Here is an 18,687-nt window from a genome sequence, read left to right on the forward strand (position 1 = left end):
TGCAATTGAGAATTTGGAGAGAGGGGAAGGGACAGTGAGGGGTCAAGCAGTGTTCACTGGCATGAGGGTCAAGTTACTGGGTGGAATTAAAAATAGTGCTAAGGAGGTCAGTCAGTTAGTGCACGTACTTTCCTGACAACAATCTCTCCTCCCTTCCTCCAACCCCAGGCATTTCTGGGGATTCTCCCACCCCAAGCTGATTGTTGCAGGGTTGCACACAGTGGGGAGTAGATGGGAAGCCCCATTGTTCAAGTGGGGCTCTTTGCACTTGCTCCTGCTGGTGCAACTATTGAGTTGAACCCAACCCCTAAAAATATTTTATGCTGGTATTTTGGAAGGCATGTGAGGGTTTTTTGGGTGCTCTGTTTTGTAACTTCCAGTCTGAAGAAACCTCCTCAAAGGTACTGGTAGAATGAGTCTCCCTGGTCTGACACTGCTCCTCGAGACTAAGGCAAGAATGGTCCTCTCAGGGACTGACAAGGCAACTCTCTTTCTGCAGCAAAAGGCAACATTTTCCTTTATGCCTAAGCTGGATGGCAATTTAAAATAACATTTCCCAGCTGGAAGCTACCACTGGCAACTTTCCAGCAACACCCACCATCATTGCAAGCTGATTTATGCAGCCTCCAAGGCAAAATGCTATGCTTACATGAGTACAGTGTAACCTGGAAACTCCATTTGATTCCAGAGATATTTTATTTAGTTCATAGCACTAACCCCACTGCATCCCCAACACACACACACACACACAAATCCACTGTGGCCATCAGCTAATTTCACTGGCAGAGTCAAGGCATAGCTGTCAACATTTCCATTCTTTTAAGGGAAATTCCCTTATTCCGAATAGGATTCCTCGCAAGAAAAGGGAAAAGTTGACAGCTATGAGTCAAGGCAAGGGCACATGAAGTCATTGAAGCTTCCTGGTGGTTTCCTCTCCTGAAATCCTTGTTTCATTCAAGGGCTGGACTGCATATCACCAGTCAAAGCAAAATTTACATTTATTGACTTATATTGCAATATTCAGAAGTCCCAATGAGCTCATGGAGCTTACACCAAGGTAAGTGGGTATAGGATGGCAGTCTTTTCCTTTCCAATGTAAAGGTTGAGCATTTGGTTTCAGCACTCAGATCTTTTTTAAAGCAGACAAGCTACAGCTACCTTTTATCACTTTTCGAATGCTGAATTAGCATTTATTATGCCTTTAATATGGTTCTTTGAAGGCTGGTGCGGGCTTACTCCTGAAAGCAATAACCTTCCCCCTTTTTGTTCCTAACTGGATCTTCACTTTAGAACCCTCCTCACCCTCAATACAACCATGAAGATCATTATCTGGGGATAACTTACTGTGATATTTATGCTGCCTGCATAAAAAGTGCATTAAAAGTTTAACATGTCAGAGACAGGAGCATGGCAGTGTGTCACTCACAAATGCTGTTTCTTTGATGGTAGTGAGTCTACTCCAAATTACTGGCACATCCTGTCCTTCTTGTTTGCTGTTCAGGAGATCAACCAGGATCCCAGGATCTTGCCCAACTTCACCCTGGGATACAACCTATTTGACACCTACTATGATGGCCGACTGGTTTCCAATGCCATGTTAGATATGCATTCCGGTAGGGAGAAAAATATTCCAAACTATAACTGTGAAAGACGCAAGAACCTCTTGACTGTTATTGAAGGGGCTGAATCAGACATCTCCACCCAGATTTCTAGCATGTTGGGCATCTACAAAATCCCACAGGTAGGGAATGCGATGGCCACCAATTAGGGATGCATCAGTAGTGGATGTTCTGCATGGGGAAGGGGATGAGATTAGATGACTTATGAGCTTCCTTCCAACTCTATGATGATCCTTTTTTGAAGGATTCCCCTAAAATGATTTACAACAGACATTAGCATACTTGCCTTCTTGTTGTATGAATGCTTTAATTCACCTTCCTGCTGTGTTACTGGGGTTGAGATGATCTGTTAGCTGTTACTCCCTATTGTACTCATAGTTGAGCACGACTTGTATAAAAATGAAGAATCATGCCAGGCCCAAGCTAAGGTGGTATCTCTGTTCTCAATTCTTATCACCTCAGTGTCAGATATTTACTTGCCTCTGCATTTTACTTGCCTGTTTCACTGCTTGAATTTTAGGGGCAGCCATATATTATAATTTGGGGTTTTATTATTTTATAATTCTCTTGCAGGGTTCGCTTCTGAAATGTATTGGGTCCCTCTCTGGTATCTTAAACAAAAGCAAAATGAATAATGTTGTAAATTGGGTACAGTGTCTTTGCAAAGCAGGTGGAGGTACCATTTAGTGGAACTGACTGGAAAAGAAATAGCATTTTTGGCAGCACATTCATTTTAATCGCTGCTATTTTCCCTAGCAATGAGAGATTCATTCTGCTCCATATTTCTAGATTTCTTTTTTTCGTAGTTATTTTTGTATAAATTTATATTTCTTGATGTTAGCCATATCCCTAGATATTTAACCTTTTTATGTCTCTATGTCCCCCCCCCCCTTCCTTTTCTCACTAGATCAGTTCGGGCTTTTCTCTTAATGATAAAACACAGTTCCCTTTTGCCTACCGGATGATCCCCAAGGAAGAAACTCAGTATATGGGGATTGTCAAGTTGCTTCTGCATTTTGGATGGACATGGATTGGCCTCTTTGCTCCAGACAATTATAATGGAGAAAGTTTCTTAAATGCCTTGACTCCTTTGATGGTTACCAGTGGAATTTGTGTTGCCTTCACAGAAAGAATTACACAAAAGGCGCTATATGAAATTTTTTTACAGGGTGAACCACCTGACGTGTGGACACTAGTCAATGTATTGGTTTTCTTTGGAGACTCTCACTATGATTTTGGGTCGATCATCAGGGTACAAATGCTCCTTGAAAAGAGGCAAACCGGGAAAAGAATCTGGGTCACAACAGCTTTTCAGGACATGAACTCGAATTTGTCTCATCACATTGATTCCTTCAGGTACACCCATGGTTCTCTGTCTTTTGCAATAAAAACCAGAAAAAGGACAAAATATGAATACTATGCGCCGTTGTCTTTTGTAACAAGTCGGTTTTGGAGTCAATCATTTCATTGTTTATGTCCATCCACGGAAGGTTGGACAACATGTACAGAGAAGAGGAAACTGGTGATTCTCCCCCAAGAGGAGATTGAAAGGGCCCTGTCTCAAGACAGCTACATCATTTACAACAGTGTCCAAGCTGTGGCATTTGCCTTAAACTCGGCATATTTGTCCAGATCCAAACAGATGTTGATGGTGGGTGGAAGAGAGAGATTGGAACTTCAAAGGCTGCATCCATGGCAGGTATTCCTTTCTCAAATTGCAATCCATTGTCCAGCTCTGCAACCATTATCCTGCATCCACAATTAAATTTGATAGTCATGATGAAACTCACTTCCCCGCCCCACCCAATTTCTGAGGCCCGTTTGTAAGCCTATGGGCACAGGTCAGCTGTTGGGCATACTTTGGTGCTGGAGTCAAACGGCGACCCAAATCTGTTTTTTAATTTATTTTTATTTTTTTAATTTCTATACCACTTGATATTTTTAATAAAAATCTCAAAGCAGTTTACAGCATATTAAAACAATAAAACAATAGCTTGGTGATGTTCCTCTGGCCTCCTGAGGAGAGTCTTCAATGCCTAGGCCATCTGGAAGAGGCCTTGTGGAAAGTGGCCTTCACACTCTCATCTGGGCGATGTTCCTCCAGTCTCATGAGGAGCCTCTTTTATAGGGCTGGTGAGTCTGGACCTCGCCCCCTAGGCCAGGTGGAAAGGGCCTTGCAGGGAGCGGCCTTCACACTCACAGCCGGGCGATGTTCCTCTGGCCTCATGAGGAGCCCTTTGTTGCTTTAATTATCTCACCTCACTTTCCCTAACAGTAGGATGAATTGATTCTGTTTTCACACTGAGCTCATATGTGTAATGATACTCCCTCTACTGATCTCCAGTACCCTGCAGCAGGGAGAGAAAACTCAAAATTGCATATCCGCAGTGTCTGTGAAAGATCAATAACTTTCCTCCATTGGAAGTTTTAAAGCAAAGATTGGATAACCCTTGGTCGTTGATGCTCCAGTTAAGATTCCTGCATTGCAAGGGATTGGAGCAGAGTTGTACATAGATGGACTTTAGGAAATGTAAATTGAATATTCAGCCACATATTATTGAGGGGAATTGTGTGGAACAGGTCTCTGTGTTTCGGTTTCTGGGAATGGAGTTGAGAGATGACCTAACCTGGGGAGAAAACAGTAAAGGCCTGATGAAGAGAGCACAGCAGAGGTTATATTTTCTGAGAATCCTCCAGAAAAACAATCTCTCAAAGGACCTGTTGATGGCCTTTTACCATTGTACTGTTGAGAGTGTATTAACTTATGGTCTGTGCCACACTTATGTGTGGTTTGGGAGCTGCATGGTCAGGGGAAAAACAATGTTGTCCAGGGTTGTAAAGACTGCAGAGAGAATAACTGGGTGCACTCTTCCTACCTTGGATCAAATCTTTGCTTCCAGGTGCCATAAGAAAACTGCAGAGATAGTGGAGGATAGAGCGCACCCCGGAAATGATCTCTTTCAGCTTCTGCCTTCTGGAAGAAGGTACAGGGTTATAAAGACTAGGACTAGCTGAGAACAAAGATAGCCTCCATGACTGTAACAACTACCAAGGAATCTCCCTGCTGAGTACTGTGGAGAAAGCCTTCACTTGTGTAGTTCTCAACAGATTACAGTCCCTCACTGACAGGGTCTATCCCAAGTCACAATGTGGCTTTAGAGCTCAGAGGTCATCAGTCAACATGATTTTCTCACTGCGCTAATGTGAGCAAGGCTGAGGTATTCAATAGGCTTTCATGTTTTCCTAATTCTGGTGCTTTCTCTATCATTCCAGTTTCACCGTCACTTAAAAAAAGTCCAGTTATTTAACACTTCCAGGGGTGGACTATATACAGATGAGAATGGGAAGCTGATAGCTGACTATGATATTGTGAACTGGGTGCTGTTTCCCAACGGGTCTCGTGGCAGAGTGAAAGTTGGGAGTTTTGAGAGACAGGCATCCTCAGATTTAAAGCTCACGATTAACCAAGAAGACATTGTGTGGCCCTCACAGTTTAACAAGGTTGGTGAAATTATCTGCATGCATCTTTCTCCCCTGCCCTCCAGTGACATTTTTTTTCCTGGTCTGGAAAAAAGGACTCAAGGCAACCTACAGAAATTAAAACCATGCAGTTCAAATATGGAAAGCTAAAAACATATTGAAGACAGGAGTGCCTGGCTTGCTCTGATCCATGGGGTCACGAAGAGTCGGACATGACTAAATGACTAAACAACAAGAAAAACATATTAAAGATAATAGTTTTATAACTTTTAAACCTGTTATCTGTTTTTGTTTTTAGCTTTCTGTAGTAGAATCTATGATAGAATCAAACCATACATAAGCAAATCTACTGAAATACAGATAGTAAAAGCAGCATAGTACTGTTAGATAAAGCAGTCCATTCCCCGAAGCTTGTTAAATTTAAACAGCCTTCACCTGCTAATGGAAGGACAAGAAGGAGGGAGCTGGTCTAGCTTCTCTAGGAAGAGCATTCCAAAGTCTGGGAGTAGCCCCTGGGAAGGCCCTGCCCCTCATTCCCACCAAGTGTGCATTTAGGAAGGCAACACCCCCCCCCCCTACAAAATGCCTTTATAAGCCATCTTGGGGCTGGAAAGTACATTAACAATATGCAATGAATATCATATTAATCCACCCACCCGCAAATTCTTATTCCACGGCTTTAATGCAAATTTGCGTGATCTCATTGGCATTCTGGCATCCGACTTGCAGAAGTCATCCTATAAATTTCCCAGCTCATGCCCTGCCAATAAATCTACGGATGATGGGCGGTATACAAATTTAATAAATAAGTAAATAAAATCTTCCACATGTTTTCTCTTCTTAACAATGTGTATTCTTCAAACTTCTGTTGTCCCCTTTGTCCTCTGATCTGCCATTTTGGAGCAAAATCATTTACAATCACACAGTTGTGCATCAAAAGAATCATAGACTCATAGAACTGTAGAGTTGGAAGGAATCCATGGGTCATCTAATCCAAGAATGCAAGAATCTCAGCTAAAGCATCCATGGCAGATGGCCACCCAACCTTTGCTTTAAAACATTCAAGGAAGGAGAGTCCACAACCTCCCAAGAGAGACCATTCCGCTGTCAAACAGCTCTTCCTGTCAGAAAGTTATTCCGTATGTGTAGTCGGAATCACCTTTCTTGTAGCTTGAAGCTATTGGGTCGAGTCCTACCCTCCAGAGCAGGAGAAAACAATCTTGTTCCCTCTTCCATGGGACAGAACTTATCTAAGAAGTGTGGATGGGATGGGACTCAATTAGATTGTCTTCAAAGCCCATGATTCACTTCAAGACCCCTAATTCGTTTTTCTGGATACATCTTGTCTTAATGCTTAGACCATACCTCGCGCCAGGTGTACGGAGAACTGTCGCCCTGGTTACTCCAAGGTGGTTCAAGAAGGAGAACCGGTTTGCTGCTATGCTTGTGCTCTGTGTGCAGAAGGGACCATATCCACTCAGGAAGGTGCGTGACTCAAGGGGAGAAGGCATTCCTTGGGGAAACAGAGATAGGCCAAAGATTCGCTCAGCAGAAATTTTCTGTGAAGATCCTAAATACGTTTTTGGAATGTGAAACCATTCTTGGCTACTGTGATGCTAAGTTCCAAAATGCAGGATTTATCAAACTGCAGGCCAGGAGGTGGCACCAGTGGGCCTTAGCCTGATTTCAGGTGGGATTCTGCACAATAGCCTCCCACTGGCTGTGTCATGGCCTTTTGGCTGGATCAGCACACAACACCAGGAGCTACGTGCAGGCACAGTGCATAGGTACACTTGGGCTAGGAATTGCTTGAAAATGGTGGTTCAGTCATTCCTCATTCAGCCCCCACTTAACCGTCTTCTTGTGTTGCCACCTCAGACAGATGGTGGAACAGACAACAGGAGAATTTTTAAAACATAATAATAATGCTTTATTAAACTTAAACAAGAACAAAAGACCATACATTTATGTCATTTGTTACAAGGGAAACAAAGTTAACAACAACAACAACAACAACAACAACAACAAAAACTCATATACTCTAACAATAAATCTTCTTAGTGTACATCTAACTTCCCATCATCTCCATACTTCACTTAATATTTACTAACTTATTGCATAAACATAACCATTCATTTTATAATAAAGTATTATTTCTCCTATGTCCTTATTTCTTGCTTAGTACAGCTTCAGAGGTTATTCAAAGGCTACGACAATAGGAGAATTAGTTGGCTCTGACTCCACCTCCTTTTGGTCTAAGGCTACCAGATTTTTTTCAATGAATCCAGGGACACTTTTCAGCTTCAATGGATTTTGTATGGGGACTGATTTGTAAATCTGGGGACTGCCCCCAGGAAACCTTATTTTGGTCTCCCTACCTTCTGCAAACCCTCCAACATTTCTCTGATGAAAATAGGGATGTCTTCTTCCATCACCATCACCAAAACCATTATTATTATTATTTATACCTCACCTATATGACTGGGTTGTTCCAGCCACTCTGGGTGGCTTCCAACATACAGTATATGAAAACATAATTAAACATTAAACATTTAAAAACTTTTTTACACAGGGTTGCCTTCTAAAGGTTGCATAGTTACTTATCTCCTTGGTTTTGGGGTCACGTAACTCCATACCCTCCAACATTTCTCCAATCAAAATAGGGACATCCTAAGGAAAAGCGGGACATTCTGGATCAAATCACGGGTGATGCGGTGGGTTAAACCACAGAGGCTAGGACTTGCCGATCAGAAGGTCGGTGGTTTGAATCCCCACGACGGGGTGAGCTCCCGTTGCGCGGTCCCTGCTCCTGCCAACCTAGCAATTCGAAAGCACATCAAAGTGCAAGTAGATAAACAGGTACTGCTCCGGCAGGAAGGTAAACGGCGTTTCCGTGCGCTGCTCTGGTTCGCCAGAAGCGGCTTAGTCATGCTGGCCACATGACCTGGAAGCTGTACGCTGGCTCCCTCGGCCAATAAAGTGAGATGAGCGCCACAACCCCAGAGTTGGCCACGACTGGACCTAATGGTCAGGGGTCCCTTAAGGAAAAGCGGGACATTCTGGATCAAATCAGAAACCAGGATGTTTTCTGTAAACTCAAGACTGTCCCTGAAAAATAGGGACACTTTGAGGGAAGGAAAGAACAGAAAGGGGATGGAGTGACCATCACACATGAAGCACATTCTTTTCCTCCAGAAATTCTGGGCCCTGTAGTTTATACCTCTCAGAGTTACAATTCCCAGGAACTCTTAACAAACTACAATGCCCAGATTTCTTTGAGGGGAAGAATGTGTTCTGAGTGTGCTCTAAAGATGCAGTGTATACACAGCCCAAGAGTGAAGGAGGAGGAAAGTGAGAAGGACAGTTGGTGGGAATGACCTTTCACACACACACTCCTAGCTCCACATCCCAGATTGTTGGACCTCTGCAATTTCCTGCACCCTGAGGACAGAAAGTCTTGGAACCCCTGCTGTGACTAATGATGTAAACTGAAGTGAAAGAAATGGCCTTGAGAGGTCATTGGTCATCTAGAAGGCCAAGCAGGGAAAGTGTCTGATGGGTGCTGTCCATATTATCCACCCTTTCTGTGGTTGTAACAACACTTTGCTTTGCGTATGATTAGGACAGACTAATTTGTAAAAAGATAGGCCTGGTTCCACTCAGCTTATTCTGGAATATAAACTTTGTCTCTGAAATATATATTTTATGGAATGCAATAGAGTATTCTGGTTATTAGCTTTATTTTAGGACTACAGAAGCCTCTCCCTTTCCTTTCAGATGCAGAGAAGTGTACCAGATGTCCTGAAGACCAACATCCAAACAAAGACCAAGATCACTGCATCCCAAAGATTATCACCTTTCTTTCATATAAAGAATATTTGGGAATCCTTTTGGCTTCTTCTTCCCTTTTCTTGTCATTTACTACAGGTATGCTGTTAGGAATCTTCATTAAATACAAGGAGACACCCATAGTCAAAGCCAACAACCGGGACCTCTCCTTCATCCTCCTCATCTCCCTTCTGCTTTCCTTTTTGTCCTCCTTCCTGTTCATTGCTCGGCCAAGAAAAGCGACCTGCTTTCTCAGACAAACGGCCTTCAGCATAATCTTCTCTCTTGCAGTCTCTTCTGTACTGGCCAAAACCATCACTGTGGTGCTTGCCTTCCTGGCCACCAAGCCAGGCAACAGGGTGAGGAGATGGCTGGGGAAGAGTCTGGCCAACACCATTGTCATTTCCTGTTCCAGTGTCCAAGTTCTCCTCTGCACCATCTGGTTGGGAATCTCACCCCCATTCCCAGACTTTGACATGAGGTCCCAACCTGGGCAGATCATCCTGCAATGCAATGAAGGGTCTGTTGCCATGTTTTATGGTTCCCTTGGCTACATGGGCTTTCTGGCTGCCATCTGTTTCACAGTGGCTTTCCTAGCCAGGAAGCTTCCAGGATCCTTCAATGAAGCCAAGCTGATCACCTTCAGCATGCTGGTCTTCTGCAGTGTTTGGGTGTCCTTTGTGCCCACCTACCTGAGCACCAAGGGGAAATACATGGTAGCCGTGCAGGTCTTCTCTATTTTGGCCTCCAGTGCTGGGCTTCTGGGCTGCATCTTCCTTCCCAAGTGCTACATTATTGTGCTGAGGCCTGATCTGAATACAAAGGAGCATCTGATGATCAAAACTAAGGATAGCATTTGATTCTAAGTACTAGGGATGCAACCGAAGTCTCTCTGGACCATATTTTGTCTTGGAACCACAAGTTCTGTGAGGATTAAAGAAAAAATCTAGAATGGGTCTTATGTCTGTCTGTCTCTAGTCAGCAGATTCTTAAACACAGATAGGGGAGCGGAACCACTGGAATAAGTATTTTTATACTTTCTTGTGTGATCCTAGCTCTGTTGCATGGGAAAAGTGAACTATTTCTGCATAAGTGGTTCTTTCTGTTAGGTGAAGGTAGAAAAATACACTCATTATTGTGGTCCCCCTTCCTTTTCTTTTGCCTTTCCAGACCTCTGTGGATTGGAAGGTAGGACAAGGCACAATGCTAATTTACATGCACCTTCTTCCTTGTGCCATTATTGCAAGAGGAGAGAACTGGTAGCCTGTTATCACCTCCGGTGCAGCAGCACCACTACTGAGTATAGCCAGAGAGCGGCAATGCCGTCTCCAGCACAGCTCTAGAATGGCTATAGCTTGCTGGCAGAGCTCATGCTTTGCATATGGAAGATCCCATGTTCAGTCCCCAGAACTTCCAGGAAGAGCTGGGAAAGTTTCCTTGCCTGAAAGTCTGGAGAGCCATTGCTAGCTAATTTGCTAGACAATACTAAGAGCCAGTGTGGTGTAGTGGTTAAGAGCGGTAGTCTCATAATCTGGTGAACCGGGTTGGCATCTCTGCTCCTCCACATGCAGCTGCTGGATGACCTTGGGCCAGTCACACTTCTCTGAAGTCTCTCAGCCCCACTCACCTCACAGAGTGTTTGTTGTGGGGGAGGAAGGGAAAGGAGAATGTTAGCCGCTTTGAGACTCCTTTGGGTAGTGATAAAGCGGGATATCAAATCCAAACTCTTCTACATGGGCCAGTTTACTGACTCAGTATAAGGCAGCTTTGTAGCTCCCAAGAGGTATCAGGTACCTCAAGGAGCCATTGACCCTGTTGAGCTGCCAGCTCTAGTCTGGATTGTCTTGGAAGGTGATTTGTGTAAATTGAGCTTCTTCTTCATCAGCTCAAGTGTAAGAGAAACCAGCTGTTTTGCCTCAAGGCCCCCAGTTTTTCCTCCAAATATGTTTTCTTCACTTTGGGGTGTACACCAAATCCAGTTCTTAAAAGAAAACATCATTTGGTGTAATCCTGTTCCTGCCAAAGACAGAGAATGCCACCCTCTTTGCTCCTTGTTACTTCGACCCAGTTGTCGCATTTGCATTGTCCTGCCTTTTAGGGCACAGAGAAATATCTTTTTGTAAATGCCTAAACATACTTGATTTACAAAATAAAAACAGAGTTCATTTAATGTGTTTGTTTTATACATATATCTTTGCTCATTGCACAATGATTCATTAAGGGGGCAAACAACACACAATTGCTTTTAAAGTTAACTGGTTTGCCTTTATATGCAGCTGTTTCATACCCAGATGTATTTTATTCTAAACGTACTGAATGAAACTTAAGACAGTTTCATACTAAACACATCTTCTGTTGCTGCTGTTCCTCTGCAGAAGACTTGGGTGCATTGATGAACTAACTAACTAACTAACTAACTAACTAACCAACCAACCAACCAAATAACTAACTAATTTACTTACTTATTGCTGCAACTGCAATTCCTTTAACAGAAATGAGTGTCTTTTTTATTTTTTAAATGCTTTTTTGGTTTTGAAAGAAAAAACATAGCACAACAATGAAAAACAAATCAGATATGTTGTACTCAACAAAAAGCAATCCGAAAAAAGTTACATTTCTTACATCCAGGATTGAGTTAATTCTTCACTAATTCTATGTAACAAATTGGATAGATCACAGCACGATCTAGTCTCCCCGCCACCCTTTCCCCTCACTGCAAAGCTTTCCTGCGTACACGCTTTACCCCACCCCCCAAATACAGTGGTACCTCGGTTTTCGAACGTAATCCATTCTGGAAGATTGTTCGAGTTCCGAAATGTTCAAAACCCAAAAATTCCATACAGAAGAGTCAAACAGGAAGCTGCCTCAGAAGTTCAACTTCAGAGACTGTTCGAAAACAGAAGCATTTACTTCTGGGTTTACGGCATTTGAGTTCCTAAATGTTTGTCAATGGAGATGTTCCAAAACTGAGGTACTACTATACACCCCTTCTCTTCCTCCTCTCCTCCCTTTCTTTTCTTATCTGGTACCACACAGGAGAAATGAAAGATATAATTTTCAATATGTGTATTCATACTCCCGTGAGTTCCCTTTTACAAAGAGAATCAACCCTTGTTATGCTGTGTGTGTTTAAGTTAAACCCTCACCCCAACAGCCTGTTCTGATATGTCATTCCTACTGTGTCCCATGTTCATTATCTAACAGGATCACTTCCTATGAGATGAAAGTTCATCAGTCATATAAAAAATAGTTTTCATTGGGTTTTATTTTTTTTAAATTACAAGTGCACAGAGTAAGATAAGGCTCAAAAAAGAAACAAGAAATAAAAGAAACAGGAAATAGTGCCCATGTAGAAAACAAAACAGAACAACAACAACAAAAGCATTGCATACATTACAAAAAAGGAAAAAGCCTTAACCTTACATGGTATTTATAAAATGGACTTGTCCATGGCAAGTCTACATTTCTACACAACTTGTTCATGTGTAAGGAATTTATACATATCCTCAAGCCAATCATTGAAGGGAGCTGTATTTTTATTCTTCCAGTTAATATTAGTTTTTTATTTATTTGTTGAATTTATATGCCGCCCTATACCCGGAGGTCTCAGAGCAGTTCACAAAAATATATATATCACAACATATAAAATCAGGATAAAAACAATAACCGAATAATACCAATCAATACCAATCCTTTTGCTGTAGTTAGGGCACGGAGACTCCATTCATATTGTCCCTTTGTTAGATTCTATGTGTTTGGTATATAATTCTAATGGATATTTTCCTCTGCAAATTTAAGATTGTTCTGTACAGTCGTGTTGATCGTCTTTAATACCTGCTGCCCAAAACTTTTCAGTGGAGTGTAATCTCACATGAACCTGACTTGATTAATTTGCTTTAAGGTACAAAGAAAGGTAGGTCAGCTTTGGTGACCCGTGACCCTTGACCTTGGGAGTTTCATTTTTATAGCACCAAGCTGCATACACTGCATTCATTCAACACTGTATTCATGAGACTTCCCTTGATGAATTTGTTAAAGTTTTCAGCTGGGGTCAAACAGGGCGGACGCCATCCAGACCAGAGAAAGATTACCACCACCTGTTAAAGCAAAGAGCTGATTGGCGATTTTTTCTTTCTTTCTCTTGCTTCCCCAGATGGCACAAATATGCCGTTAGTTCTGATCCTAAGACTGTTTGTTCACTTCCAGTACATGCATCAACCCAATGCCTGCTGTTTCTCCATGGCCTTGAGTTCCACAAACTTTGGAGTTAATCCAGCCATGGAGTGCTTGAATGTTTTATCATGCTACTAATTTTTACTTCTCATTTACACACAATAAAGTATAAAGTTTATACATACAGTTGTACCTTGGTTTTCGAACAGAATGCATTCCAGAAGTCCCTTCGACTTCTGAAACGTTCGGAAACCAAGGAATGGCTTCTGATTGGCTGCAGGAGTGTCCTGCAGCCAATCGGAAGCTGTGCCGGACATTCAGCTTCCGAGGCAAAGTTTGCAAACCGGAACACCTACTTCCGGGTTTGCGACGTTCGAGTTCCAAGTTGCTTGTGAACTAAGCAGTTCGAGAACCAAGGTACGACTGTATTCATGTAATATTGCTTTTTCGTAAGGGTATATTTTTCTTCAGTAATCTTCTGTCGACATTTGCTAATCTCCCCTGCCCACTGGATCATTGGAGAGTTTTGGCAGAAAGAGCCACACAAATAATTCATGGTTCATGGCAGAGCCAAGTCTTTCCCTTATCATTATGGAAATAATGGTGATTTGGCTCTCTAATTCTGCCAAAACTCAAGGGATTTCTCTGAAGATCACATTTGAGACCAGTAACAGAAACAGCAGAAACAGCAGAATCGGGAATAACAATTTTTTTGCATCCTGCCTGAAAAAAACGTTGATTCTGCACTCTACTGAGAGCATGAACTGGGGTTTGAGGCAGGCAGGGATGCTGTGAGCTTGAAGCTTAATATCAACCGCATTGGATGAGAAGCCCTTAGCTGAACTCATCTGTATTAACAAAGTCCCTCGTGCAGCTTTGGTCTTGAAAGAGGGTTTCGGCGATTCTGAAGAGAAGAGCCACAAACAGGGTGGGTGACAGCAGCACGTTTGCCCATCAAAATGTTGCTTCTGCTGCTGCTCAGTACAGCCTATGGGATGTTGAAGCAAAAATGCCCCTTGAATTTAGTGAGAGATAGATATGATCCCTGGGACTATTATAGAGCAGGAGACCATCTCATCGGTGGGATTATCCCCACACTAAGTGGAGCATCCCTGCCGGGCTCTTTCTCCCAGGTTTCTTTTATCCACATATCTCCGTAAGTAAATTATGTGGGGATGGGTTTAATAGTACTCAAGCTGTAATCTAACACTTTAAGACTCTTGAAAAGAGACAATGGGCATTTCCTTGCATCAGCCCCTGCTAAATCCTAGTTTCTTCGTATATCTCCGTTTTAAGGTAGGGATGTGATTCTGGAATGGAGCAATATGAATCCTCCAGCGCCATGCAATGAGCCTATTTTCACCAGCTGGTGAGGTTCAGTTCAGACAATAATCTATGACCCATAAGAATTGTATCCCGATGTACGTGTGTGAATCCCCTCAATATCTGTTTTATTTGATTTTATATTGTTGTTCTTTCCGATTTAAGCTGCATTTTCATTTTAATGGATCTTGCTTTCATTTATTTTATTTATCTACTTGCACTTTGATGTGCTTTCGAACTGCTAGGTTGGCAGGAGCAGGGACCGAGCAACGGGAGCTCACCCCATCACAGAGATTCGAACCGCCGACCTTCTGATCGGCAAGTCCTAGGCCAGGGGTCTGCAACCTTTAAGACAAAAAGAGCCACTTGGACCCGTTTCCGAACGAAAAAAAACTGGGAGCCGCAAAACTCGTCATTATAAAAATAACTTTTTTGTCACTTTTTTAATATTTCTTTGTTTGACACCTCAGAATTACTCCTCCTCATAGAAATAAACGTTAAATTAACAAGTTACCTTTTTGTGTGTGTGTGTTCTTCACTCCCCTTCAAAACAGTGACCAGCGTACATGCCCCTTACAATGTAGCGAGCGGGCGGGAAGGTAACGTCGGGACGGTGCGTGACTAACGCACGCACTGCCCCCACGAGACGTCACAGCCAGTACAGCGCCCGCCACAGTGGGGAGTGTCGGGGCGCACAATGCGCCTCCTCCCCTCGCTAGTATCCGCCCCGGAGCTGTGGCAAAGGTGTAAAAGAGCCACATGCGGCTCCGGAGCCGCGGGTTGCAGACCCCTGTCCTAGGCTCTGTGGTTTAACCCACAGTGCCACCCGCATCCCTAACAAAACCAAATACATATCCATATAAAGAGATTTCTCTGAATCTCGAGACTTTCTCCCCATCCCCTCCATGGGTTCTAATGTTGACGTTTGCAACTGCATATTATGCCATAGTCTGTCCATAGTATGCCATAGTTTGTCCAACCATCTCGTCCTCTGTTGTCCCCTTCTCCTTGTGCCCTCAATCTTTCCCAACATCAGGGTCTTGAGCAAGAGGAGACTGCAAATGTGATGGGTCACTTGGATGAATGGCCATCAGCAATTCCTGTGTTACAGGGGGTTGGCCTAGACTTTGGGGTCCCTGCCACCTCTACCATTTTCTGATTCCATGATTGTCACATACATTATTAAATATAGGGTGATGTGTGAGATGTATGTTTTGTTGCAGAGGAGAAGAACAAATAATTTTACTCCACAATCTGGCCTTCCTGCTCGCCATCCACGAGATCAACCAGAATCCCAGGCTCTTACCCAACATCACCCTGGGCTACAATATCTTTGAGAACTATCACAATGCAAGAATCACATACGACGCCATTGTAGAGCTGCTCTATACCGGTCATGCAAGTATTCCAAACTACAGGTGTGGAAGGCAGAATAACCTGCTGGCTGTTTTAGATGGTGCAGACTCTGAAATCTCTCTCCATATTTCGAACATGTTGGGCATCTACAAAATCCCACAGGTGTGAATTGGGGAGCAGTCTAATTTCACTTTGCTTTAAAATGTTAAAGTTTGGCTGTCTGAGGTAGAAAGTTTCTGTTAGTAGCAATCTTCCTTCCTTCCTTCCTTCCTTCCTTCCTTCCTTCCTTCCTTCCTTCCTTCCTTCCACCTGTTCATCTGGACTGACAGAATCTTATGTTATGGAGAGGAGACCTGTATTTCAGGAAATTCAAACAAAGCCAAGCAAAACACTTTTCTTTTCTGTTCCCATCCAGGTTAGTTATGGGTTTGTCTCCCATGACATCAATGATAAAACTCAATTCCCTTTTTTCTACCGGATGCTCCCCAAAGATGACCACCAATACACAGGGATTGTCAAGTTGCTCCTGCATTTCAGATGGACGTGGATCAGTCTCTTTGCTCCAGACAATGACAACGGAGAAAGGTTTGTGAGGTCCTTGACCCCTATGCTCACCTCGAATGGGATTTGTGCTGCCCTCTCATACAGAATCCCAGAAATGACTCAGTATGAAGTGAAAATTCAGGTTGATTCATTTCTCACATGGAGACAAGTCAATGTATTTGTTTACTATGCAGAGACTCGTTCTTTCTTCAGTGGAATATTCTTTATAAATCAAATACTCACATTGTGGCTACAGTCCACTGAGGGGAAAGTCTGGATCACAACAGCTTTGTGGGACATCACCCCAACGTTGTCTGACTGGAGATTACAACTCCAGCACCGCCACTGTTTCTTTTCCTTCTTAATTCAGACAGAGGTTGCCCTAAAACATGACAATTTTGACTTCAGTCGCTTAGTTCCTTACTGGCGGACAGTATTTGATTGTTTCATTTCAAAGCACTTGTTATCTGCGAAAGAACGTCTCAGATGTGACCAAAAAGGGGAATTGCCCCGGATATCCTTGTGCAGAGTCTTTCTCCAGACAACTACAACATCTATAGCAGTGCGTATGCTGTGTCACATGCCTTAAATGCTGCTTACTCATCCAGATCCAAGCAGGTGGCAATGATGGGTGGAGGAGACAGGCGGAGGCTTCAGAGGCTACAGCCATGGCAGGTATTCCCTTTTCCATAACTGATAGTACTAATGAAATGCGCAAAAGTGTTCTATCATTATTTAGAACAGGCTTTGTGGAGATCCCACAAGCACCCTCCACCTCTTCAATATTTATGCATTTTGAAAGGGTATCTCACCAATCAGGGCTTGTTTGTTTTTTGCGGGTTGGGGGTGGCATTGCTACAGAAAAAGCAACAACCTTTTCTTGTATTTCTAACCCATGGTGGAGGAACTTCTGAGGCGGCCAAATTTAACATGTGTGTGTGTATTAAAGCGATGAAAGGGAAAGGGGGGAAAGAGGAAGAAGGAAAGTGCAAGAAATACAATAAGAAATATATAATATGATACAGTAACTATAATCAATTACATTTCATAGAATCTTAGGGTTGGAAGGGATCCAAGGGCTGTCTAGTCTAACCCCTTGCAATGCAGGAATAATTTCCATACATTGTTATATAGATATATGAAAATATATGAAGCTGGGATACAACACCAGACTTTGGAAAAAGAAACCACGTTTGCTGTTATAGAACATATATTAAGGTTTATTTGATTCTTTGCTGTATGCAGGGATGTAAAGGGGAAGCTTATGGATGATAATATCAGTAAATACTGGGGGAGTCATCTAGAGACTGATTAAGATTATGAGTAGGAACAGGGGATCATCATGGACATATCTTATAAGGAGAGCAGGAATCCAATTATGGAATTAAATTACATTGTATTAAATTGAAGCAATCCGGCAAGATTTGTAATAGTTTGGAAAATTGATAAAAAATAAGAAGTGGCAAATGTGGCAAGAATCACAGGGTAACAGTGGGGAAATCGTGCAGGTGCCACAACCAGCGGGTGCTTCCCCCATTAAGCCCAGAAAGCAAGCAAGCAAAAGGGAGATAAAGAGAAGAGAGGGGAAGGGGCTGTCCATTCAAGCAGCAGGAGGAGTGGAGTGAGCTTTTGAGGCAGAATTGGTTTACCTGGGGACCCAGTGCTGAAAATCCTCCGTGGCCGCCTCCCCAGAGTCAGAAGAGTTTTGTTTCTCTGACAACACCAGCAATAAGCAGGAAGAACAGACTTCCGGAGGCGGCGCGAAACAGCAATGGCGGTCCTCCTCAGCTGCTGAAGAGGGGCTCCGCGGAAAAGGGTCGTGCGCTGCGGCACAGCGACGACCCATCCAGAAAAACCACGGGTAGAGTGAGCCCGTGGCCGTGGGACTCGGCGGGCACCAGGAGCGACCCCAGAAACGTTGAAGGGACCCCGTAAGGAGCCCCGGAACGTGGAAGGGGGAGCGGTGCTGTGAGTTCATCACTCTTTCCGCGGAAGTGAAGCCGCGCGGTTGCTGCTGATGAGAGCTGTCCTTTCTTTCTGAAACATCAGGCTCCAAACTTCATACTCGTGAGTAAGGACCATAAGAATTTGGTTTGGACTAAAATATTAAAATTCGGCTGAAAACGGGAGACGAGAAACAGGAAGTCCGTCTCCCAACTCTGCTTAAAGATCAAAGCAAAGACTCTGCCAAGCGTGAAGCGCTTTGAAAGGGAGCTTAAAAAGAGGTTCTTTTCTTCGTGCAAAGCTCGAATTGGCTATCTAGAAGGGCAAAGAAATTGACTGGATTTGAACTGAAACCCCCCTCTACTGAGTGGATTATAAAAGTTTAAAATCCGAATCGCTGGGCTACCGGGTTACTAAAGAA

General features: G+C 43.2%; 1 protein-coding gene across 1 annotated transcript; it reads left to right on the forward strand.

The window, feature by feature from the left end:
• Nucleotides 1-1,390: 1,390 nt before the first annotated feature.
• On the forward strand, nt 1,391-9,787 carry LOC308465404 (vomeronasal type-2 receptor 26-like; the record flags this gene model as incomplete). Its single annotated transcript, XM_080985394.1, has 5 exons — nt 1,391-1,741; nt 2,527-2,871; nt 4,893-5,120; nt 6,458-6,584; nt 8,877-9,787. The coding sequence occupies 5 exons, from the start codon at nt 1,391-1,393 to the stop codon at nt 9,785-9,787; spliced, it is 1,962 nt and encodes a 653-aa protein (XP_080841520.1).
• Nucleotides 9,788-18,687: the final 8,900 nt, after the last annotated feature.

Source organism: Podarcis pityusensis (assembly GCF_964106645.2).
Source record: "Podarcis pityusensis genome assembly, chromosome: 2".
NCBI lineage: Eukaryota > Metazoa > Chordata > Lepidosauria > Squamata > Lacertidae > Podarcis > Podarcis pityusensis.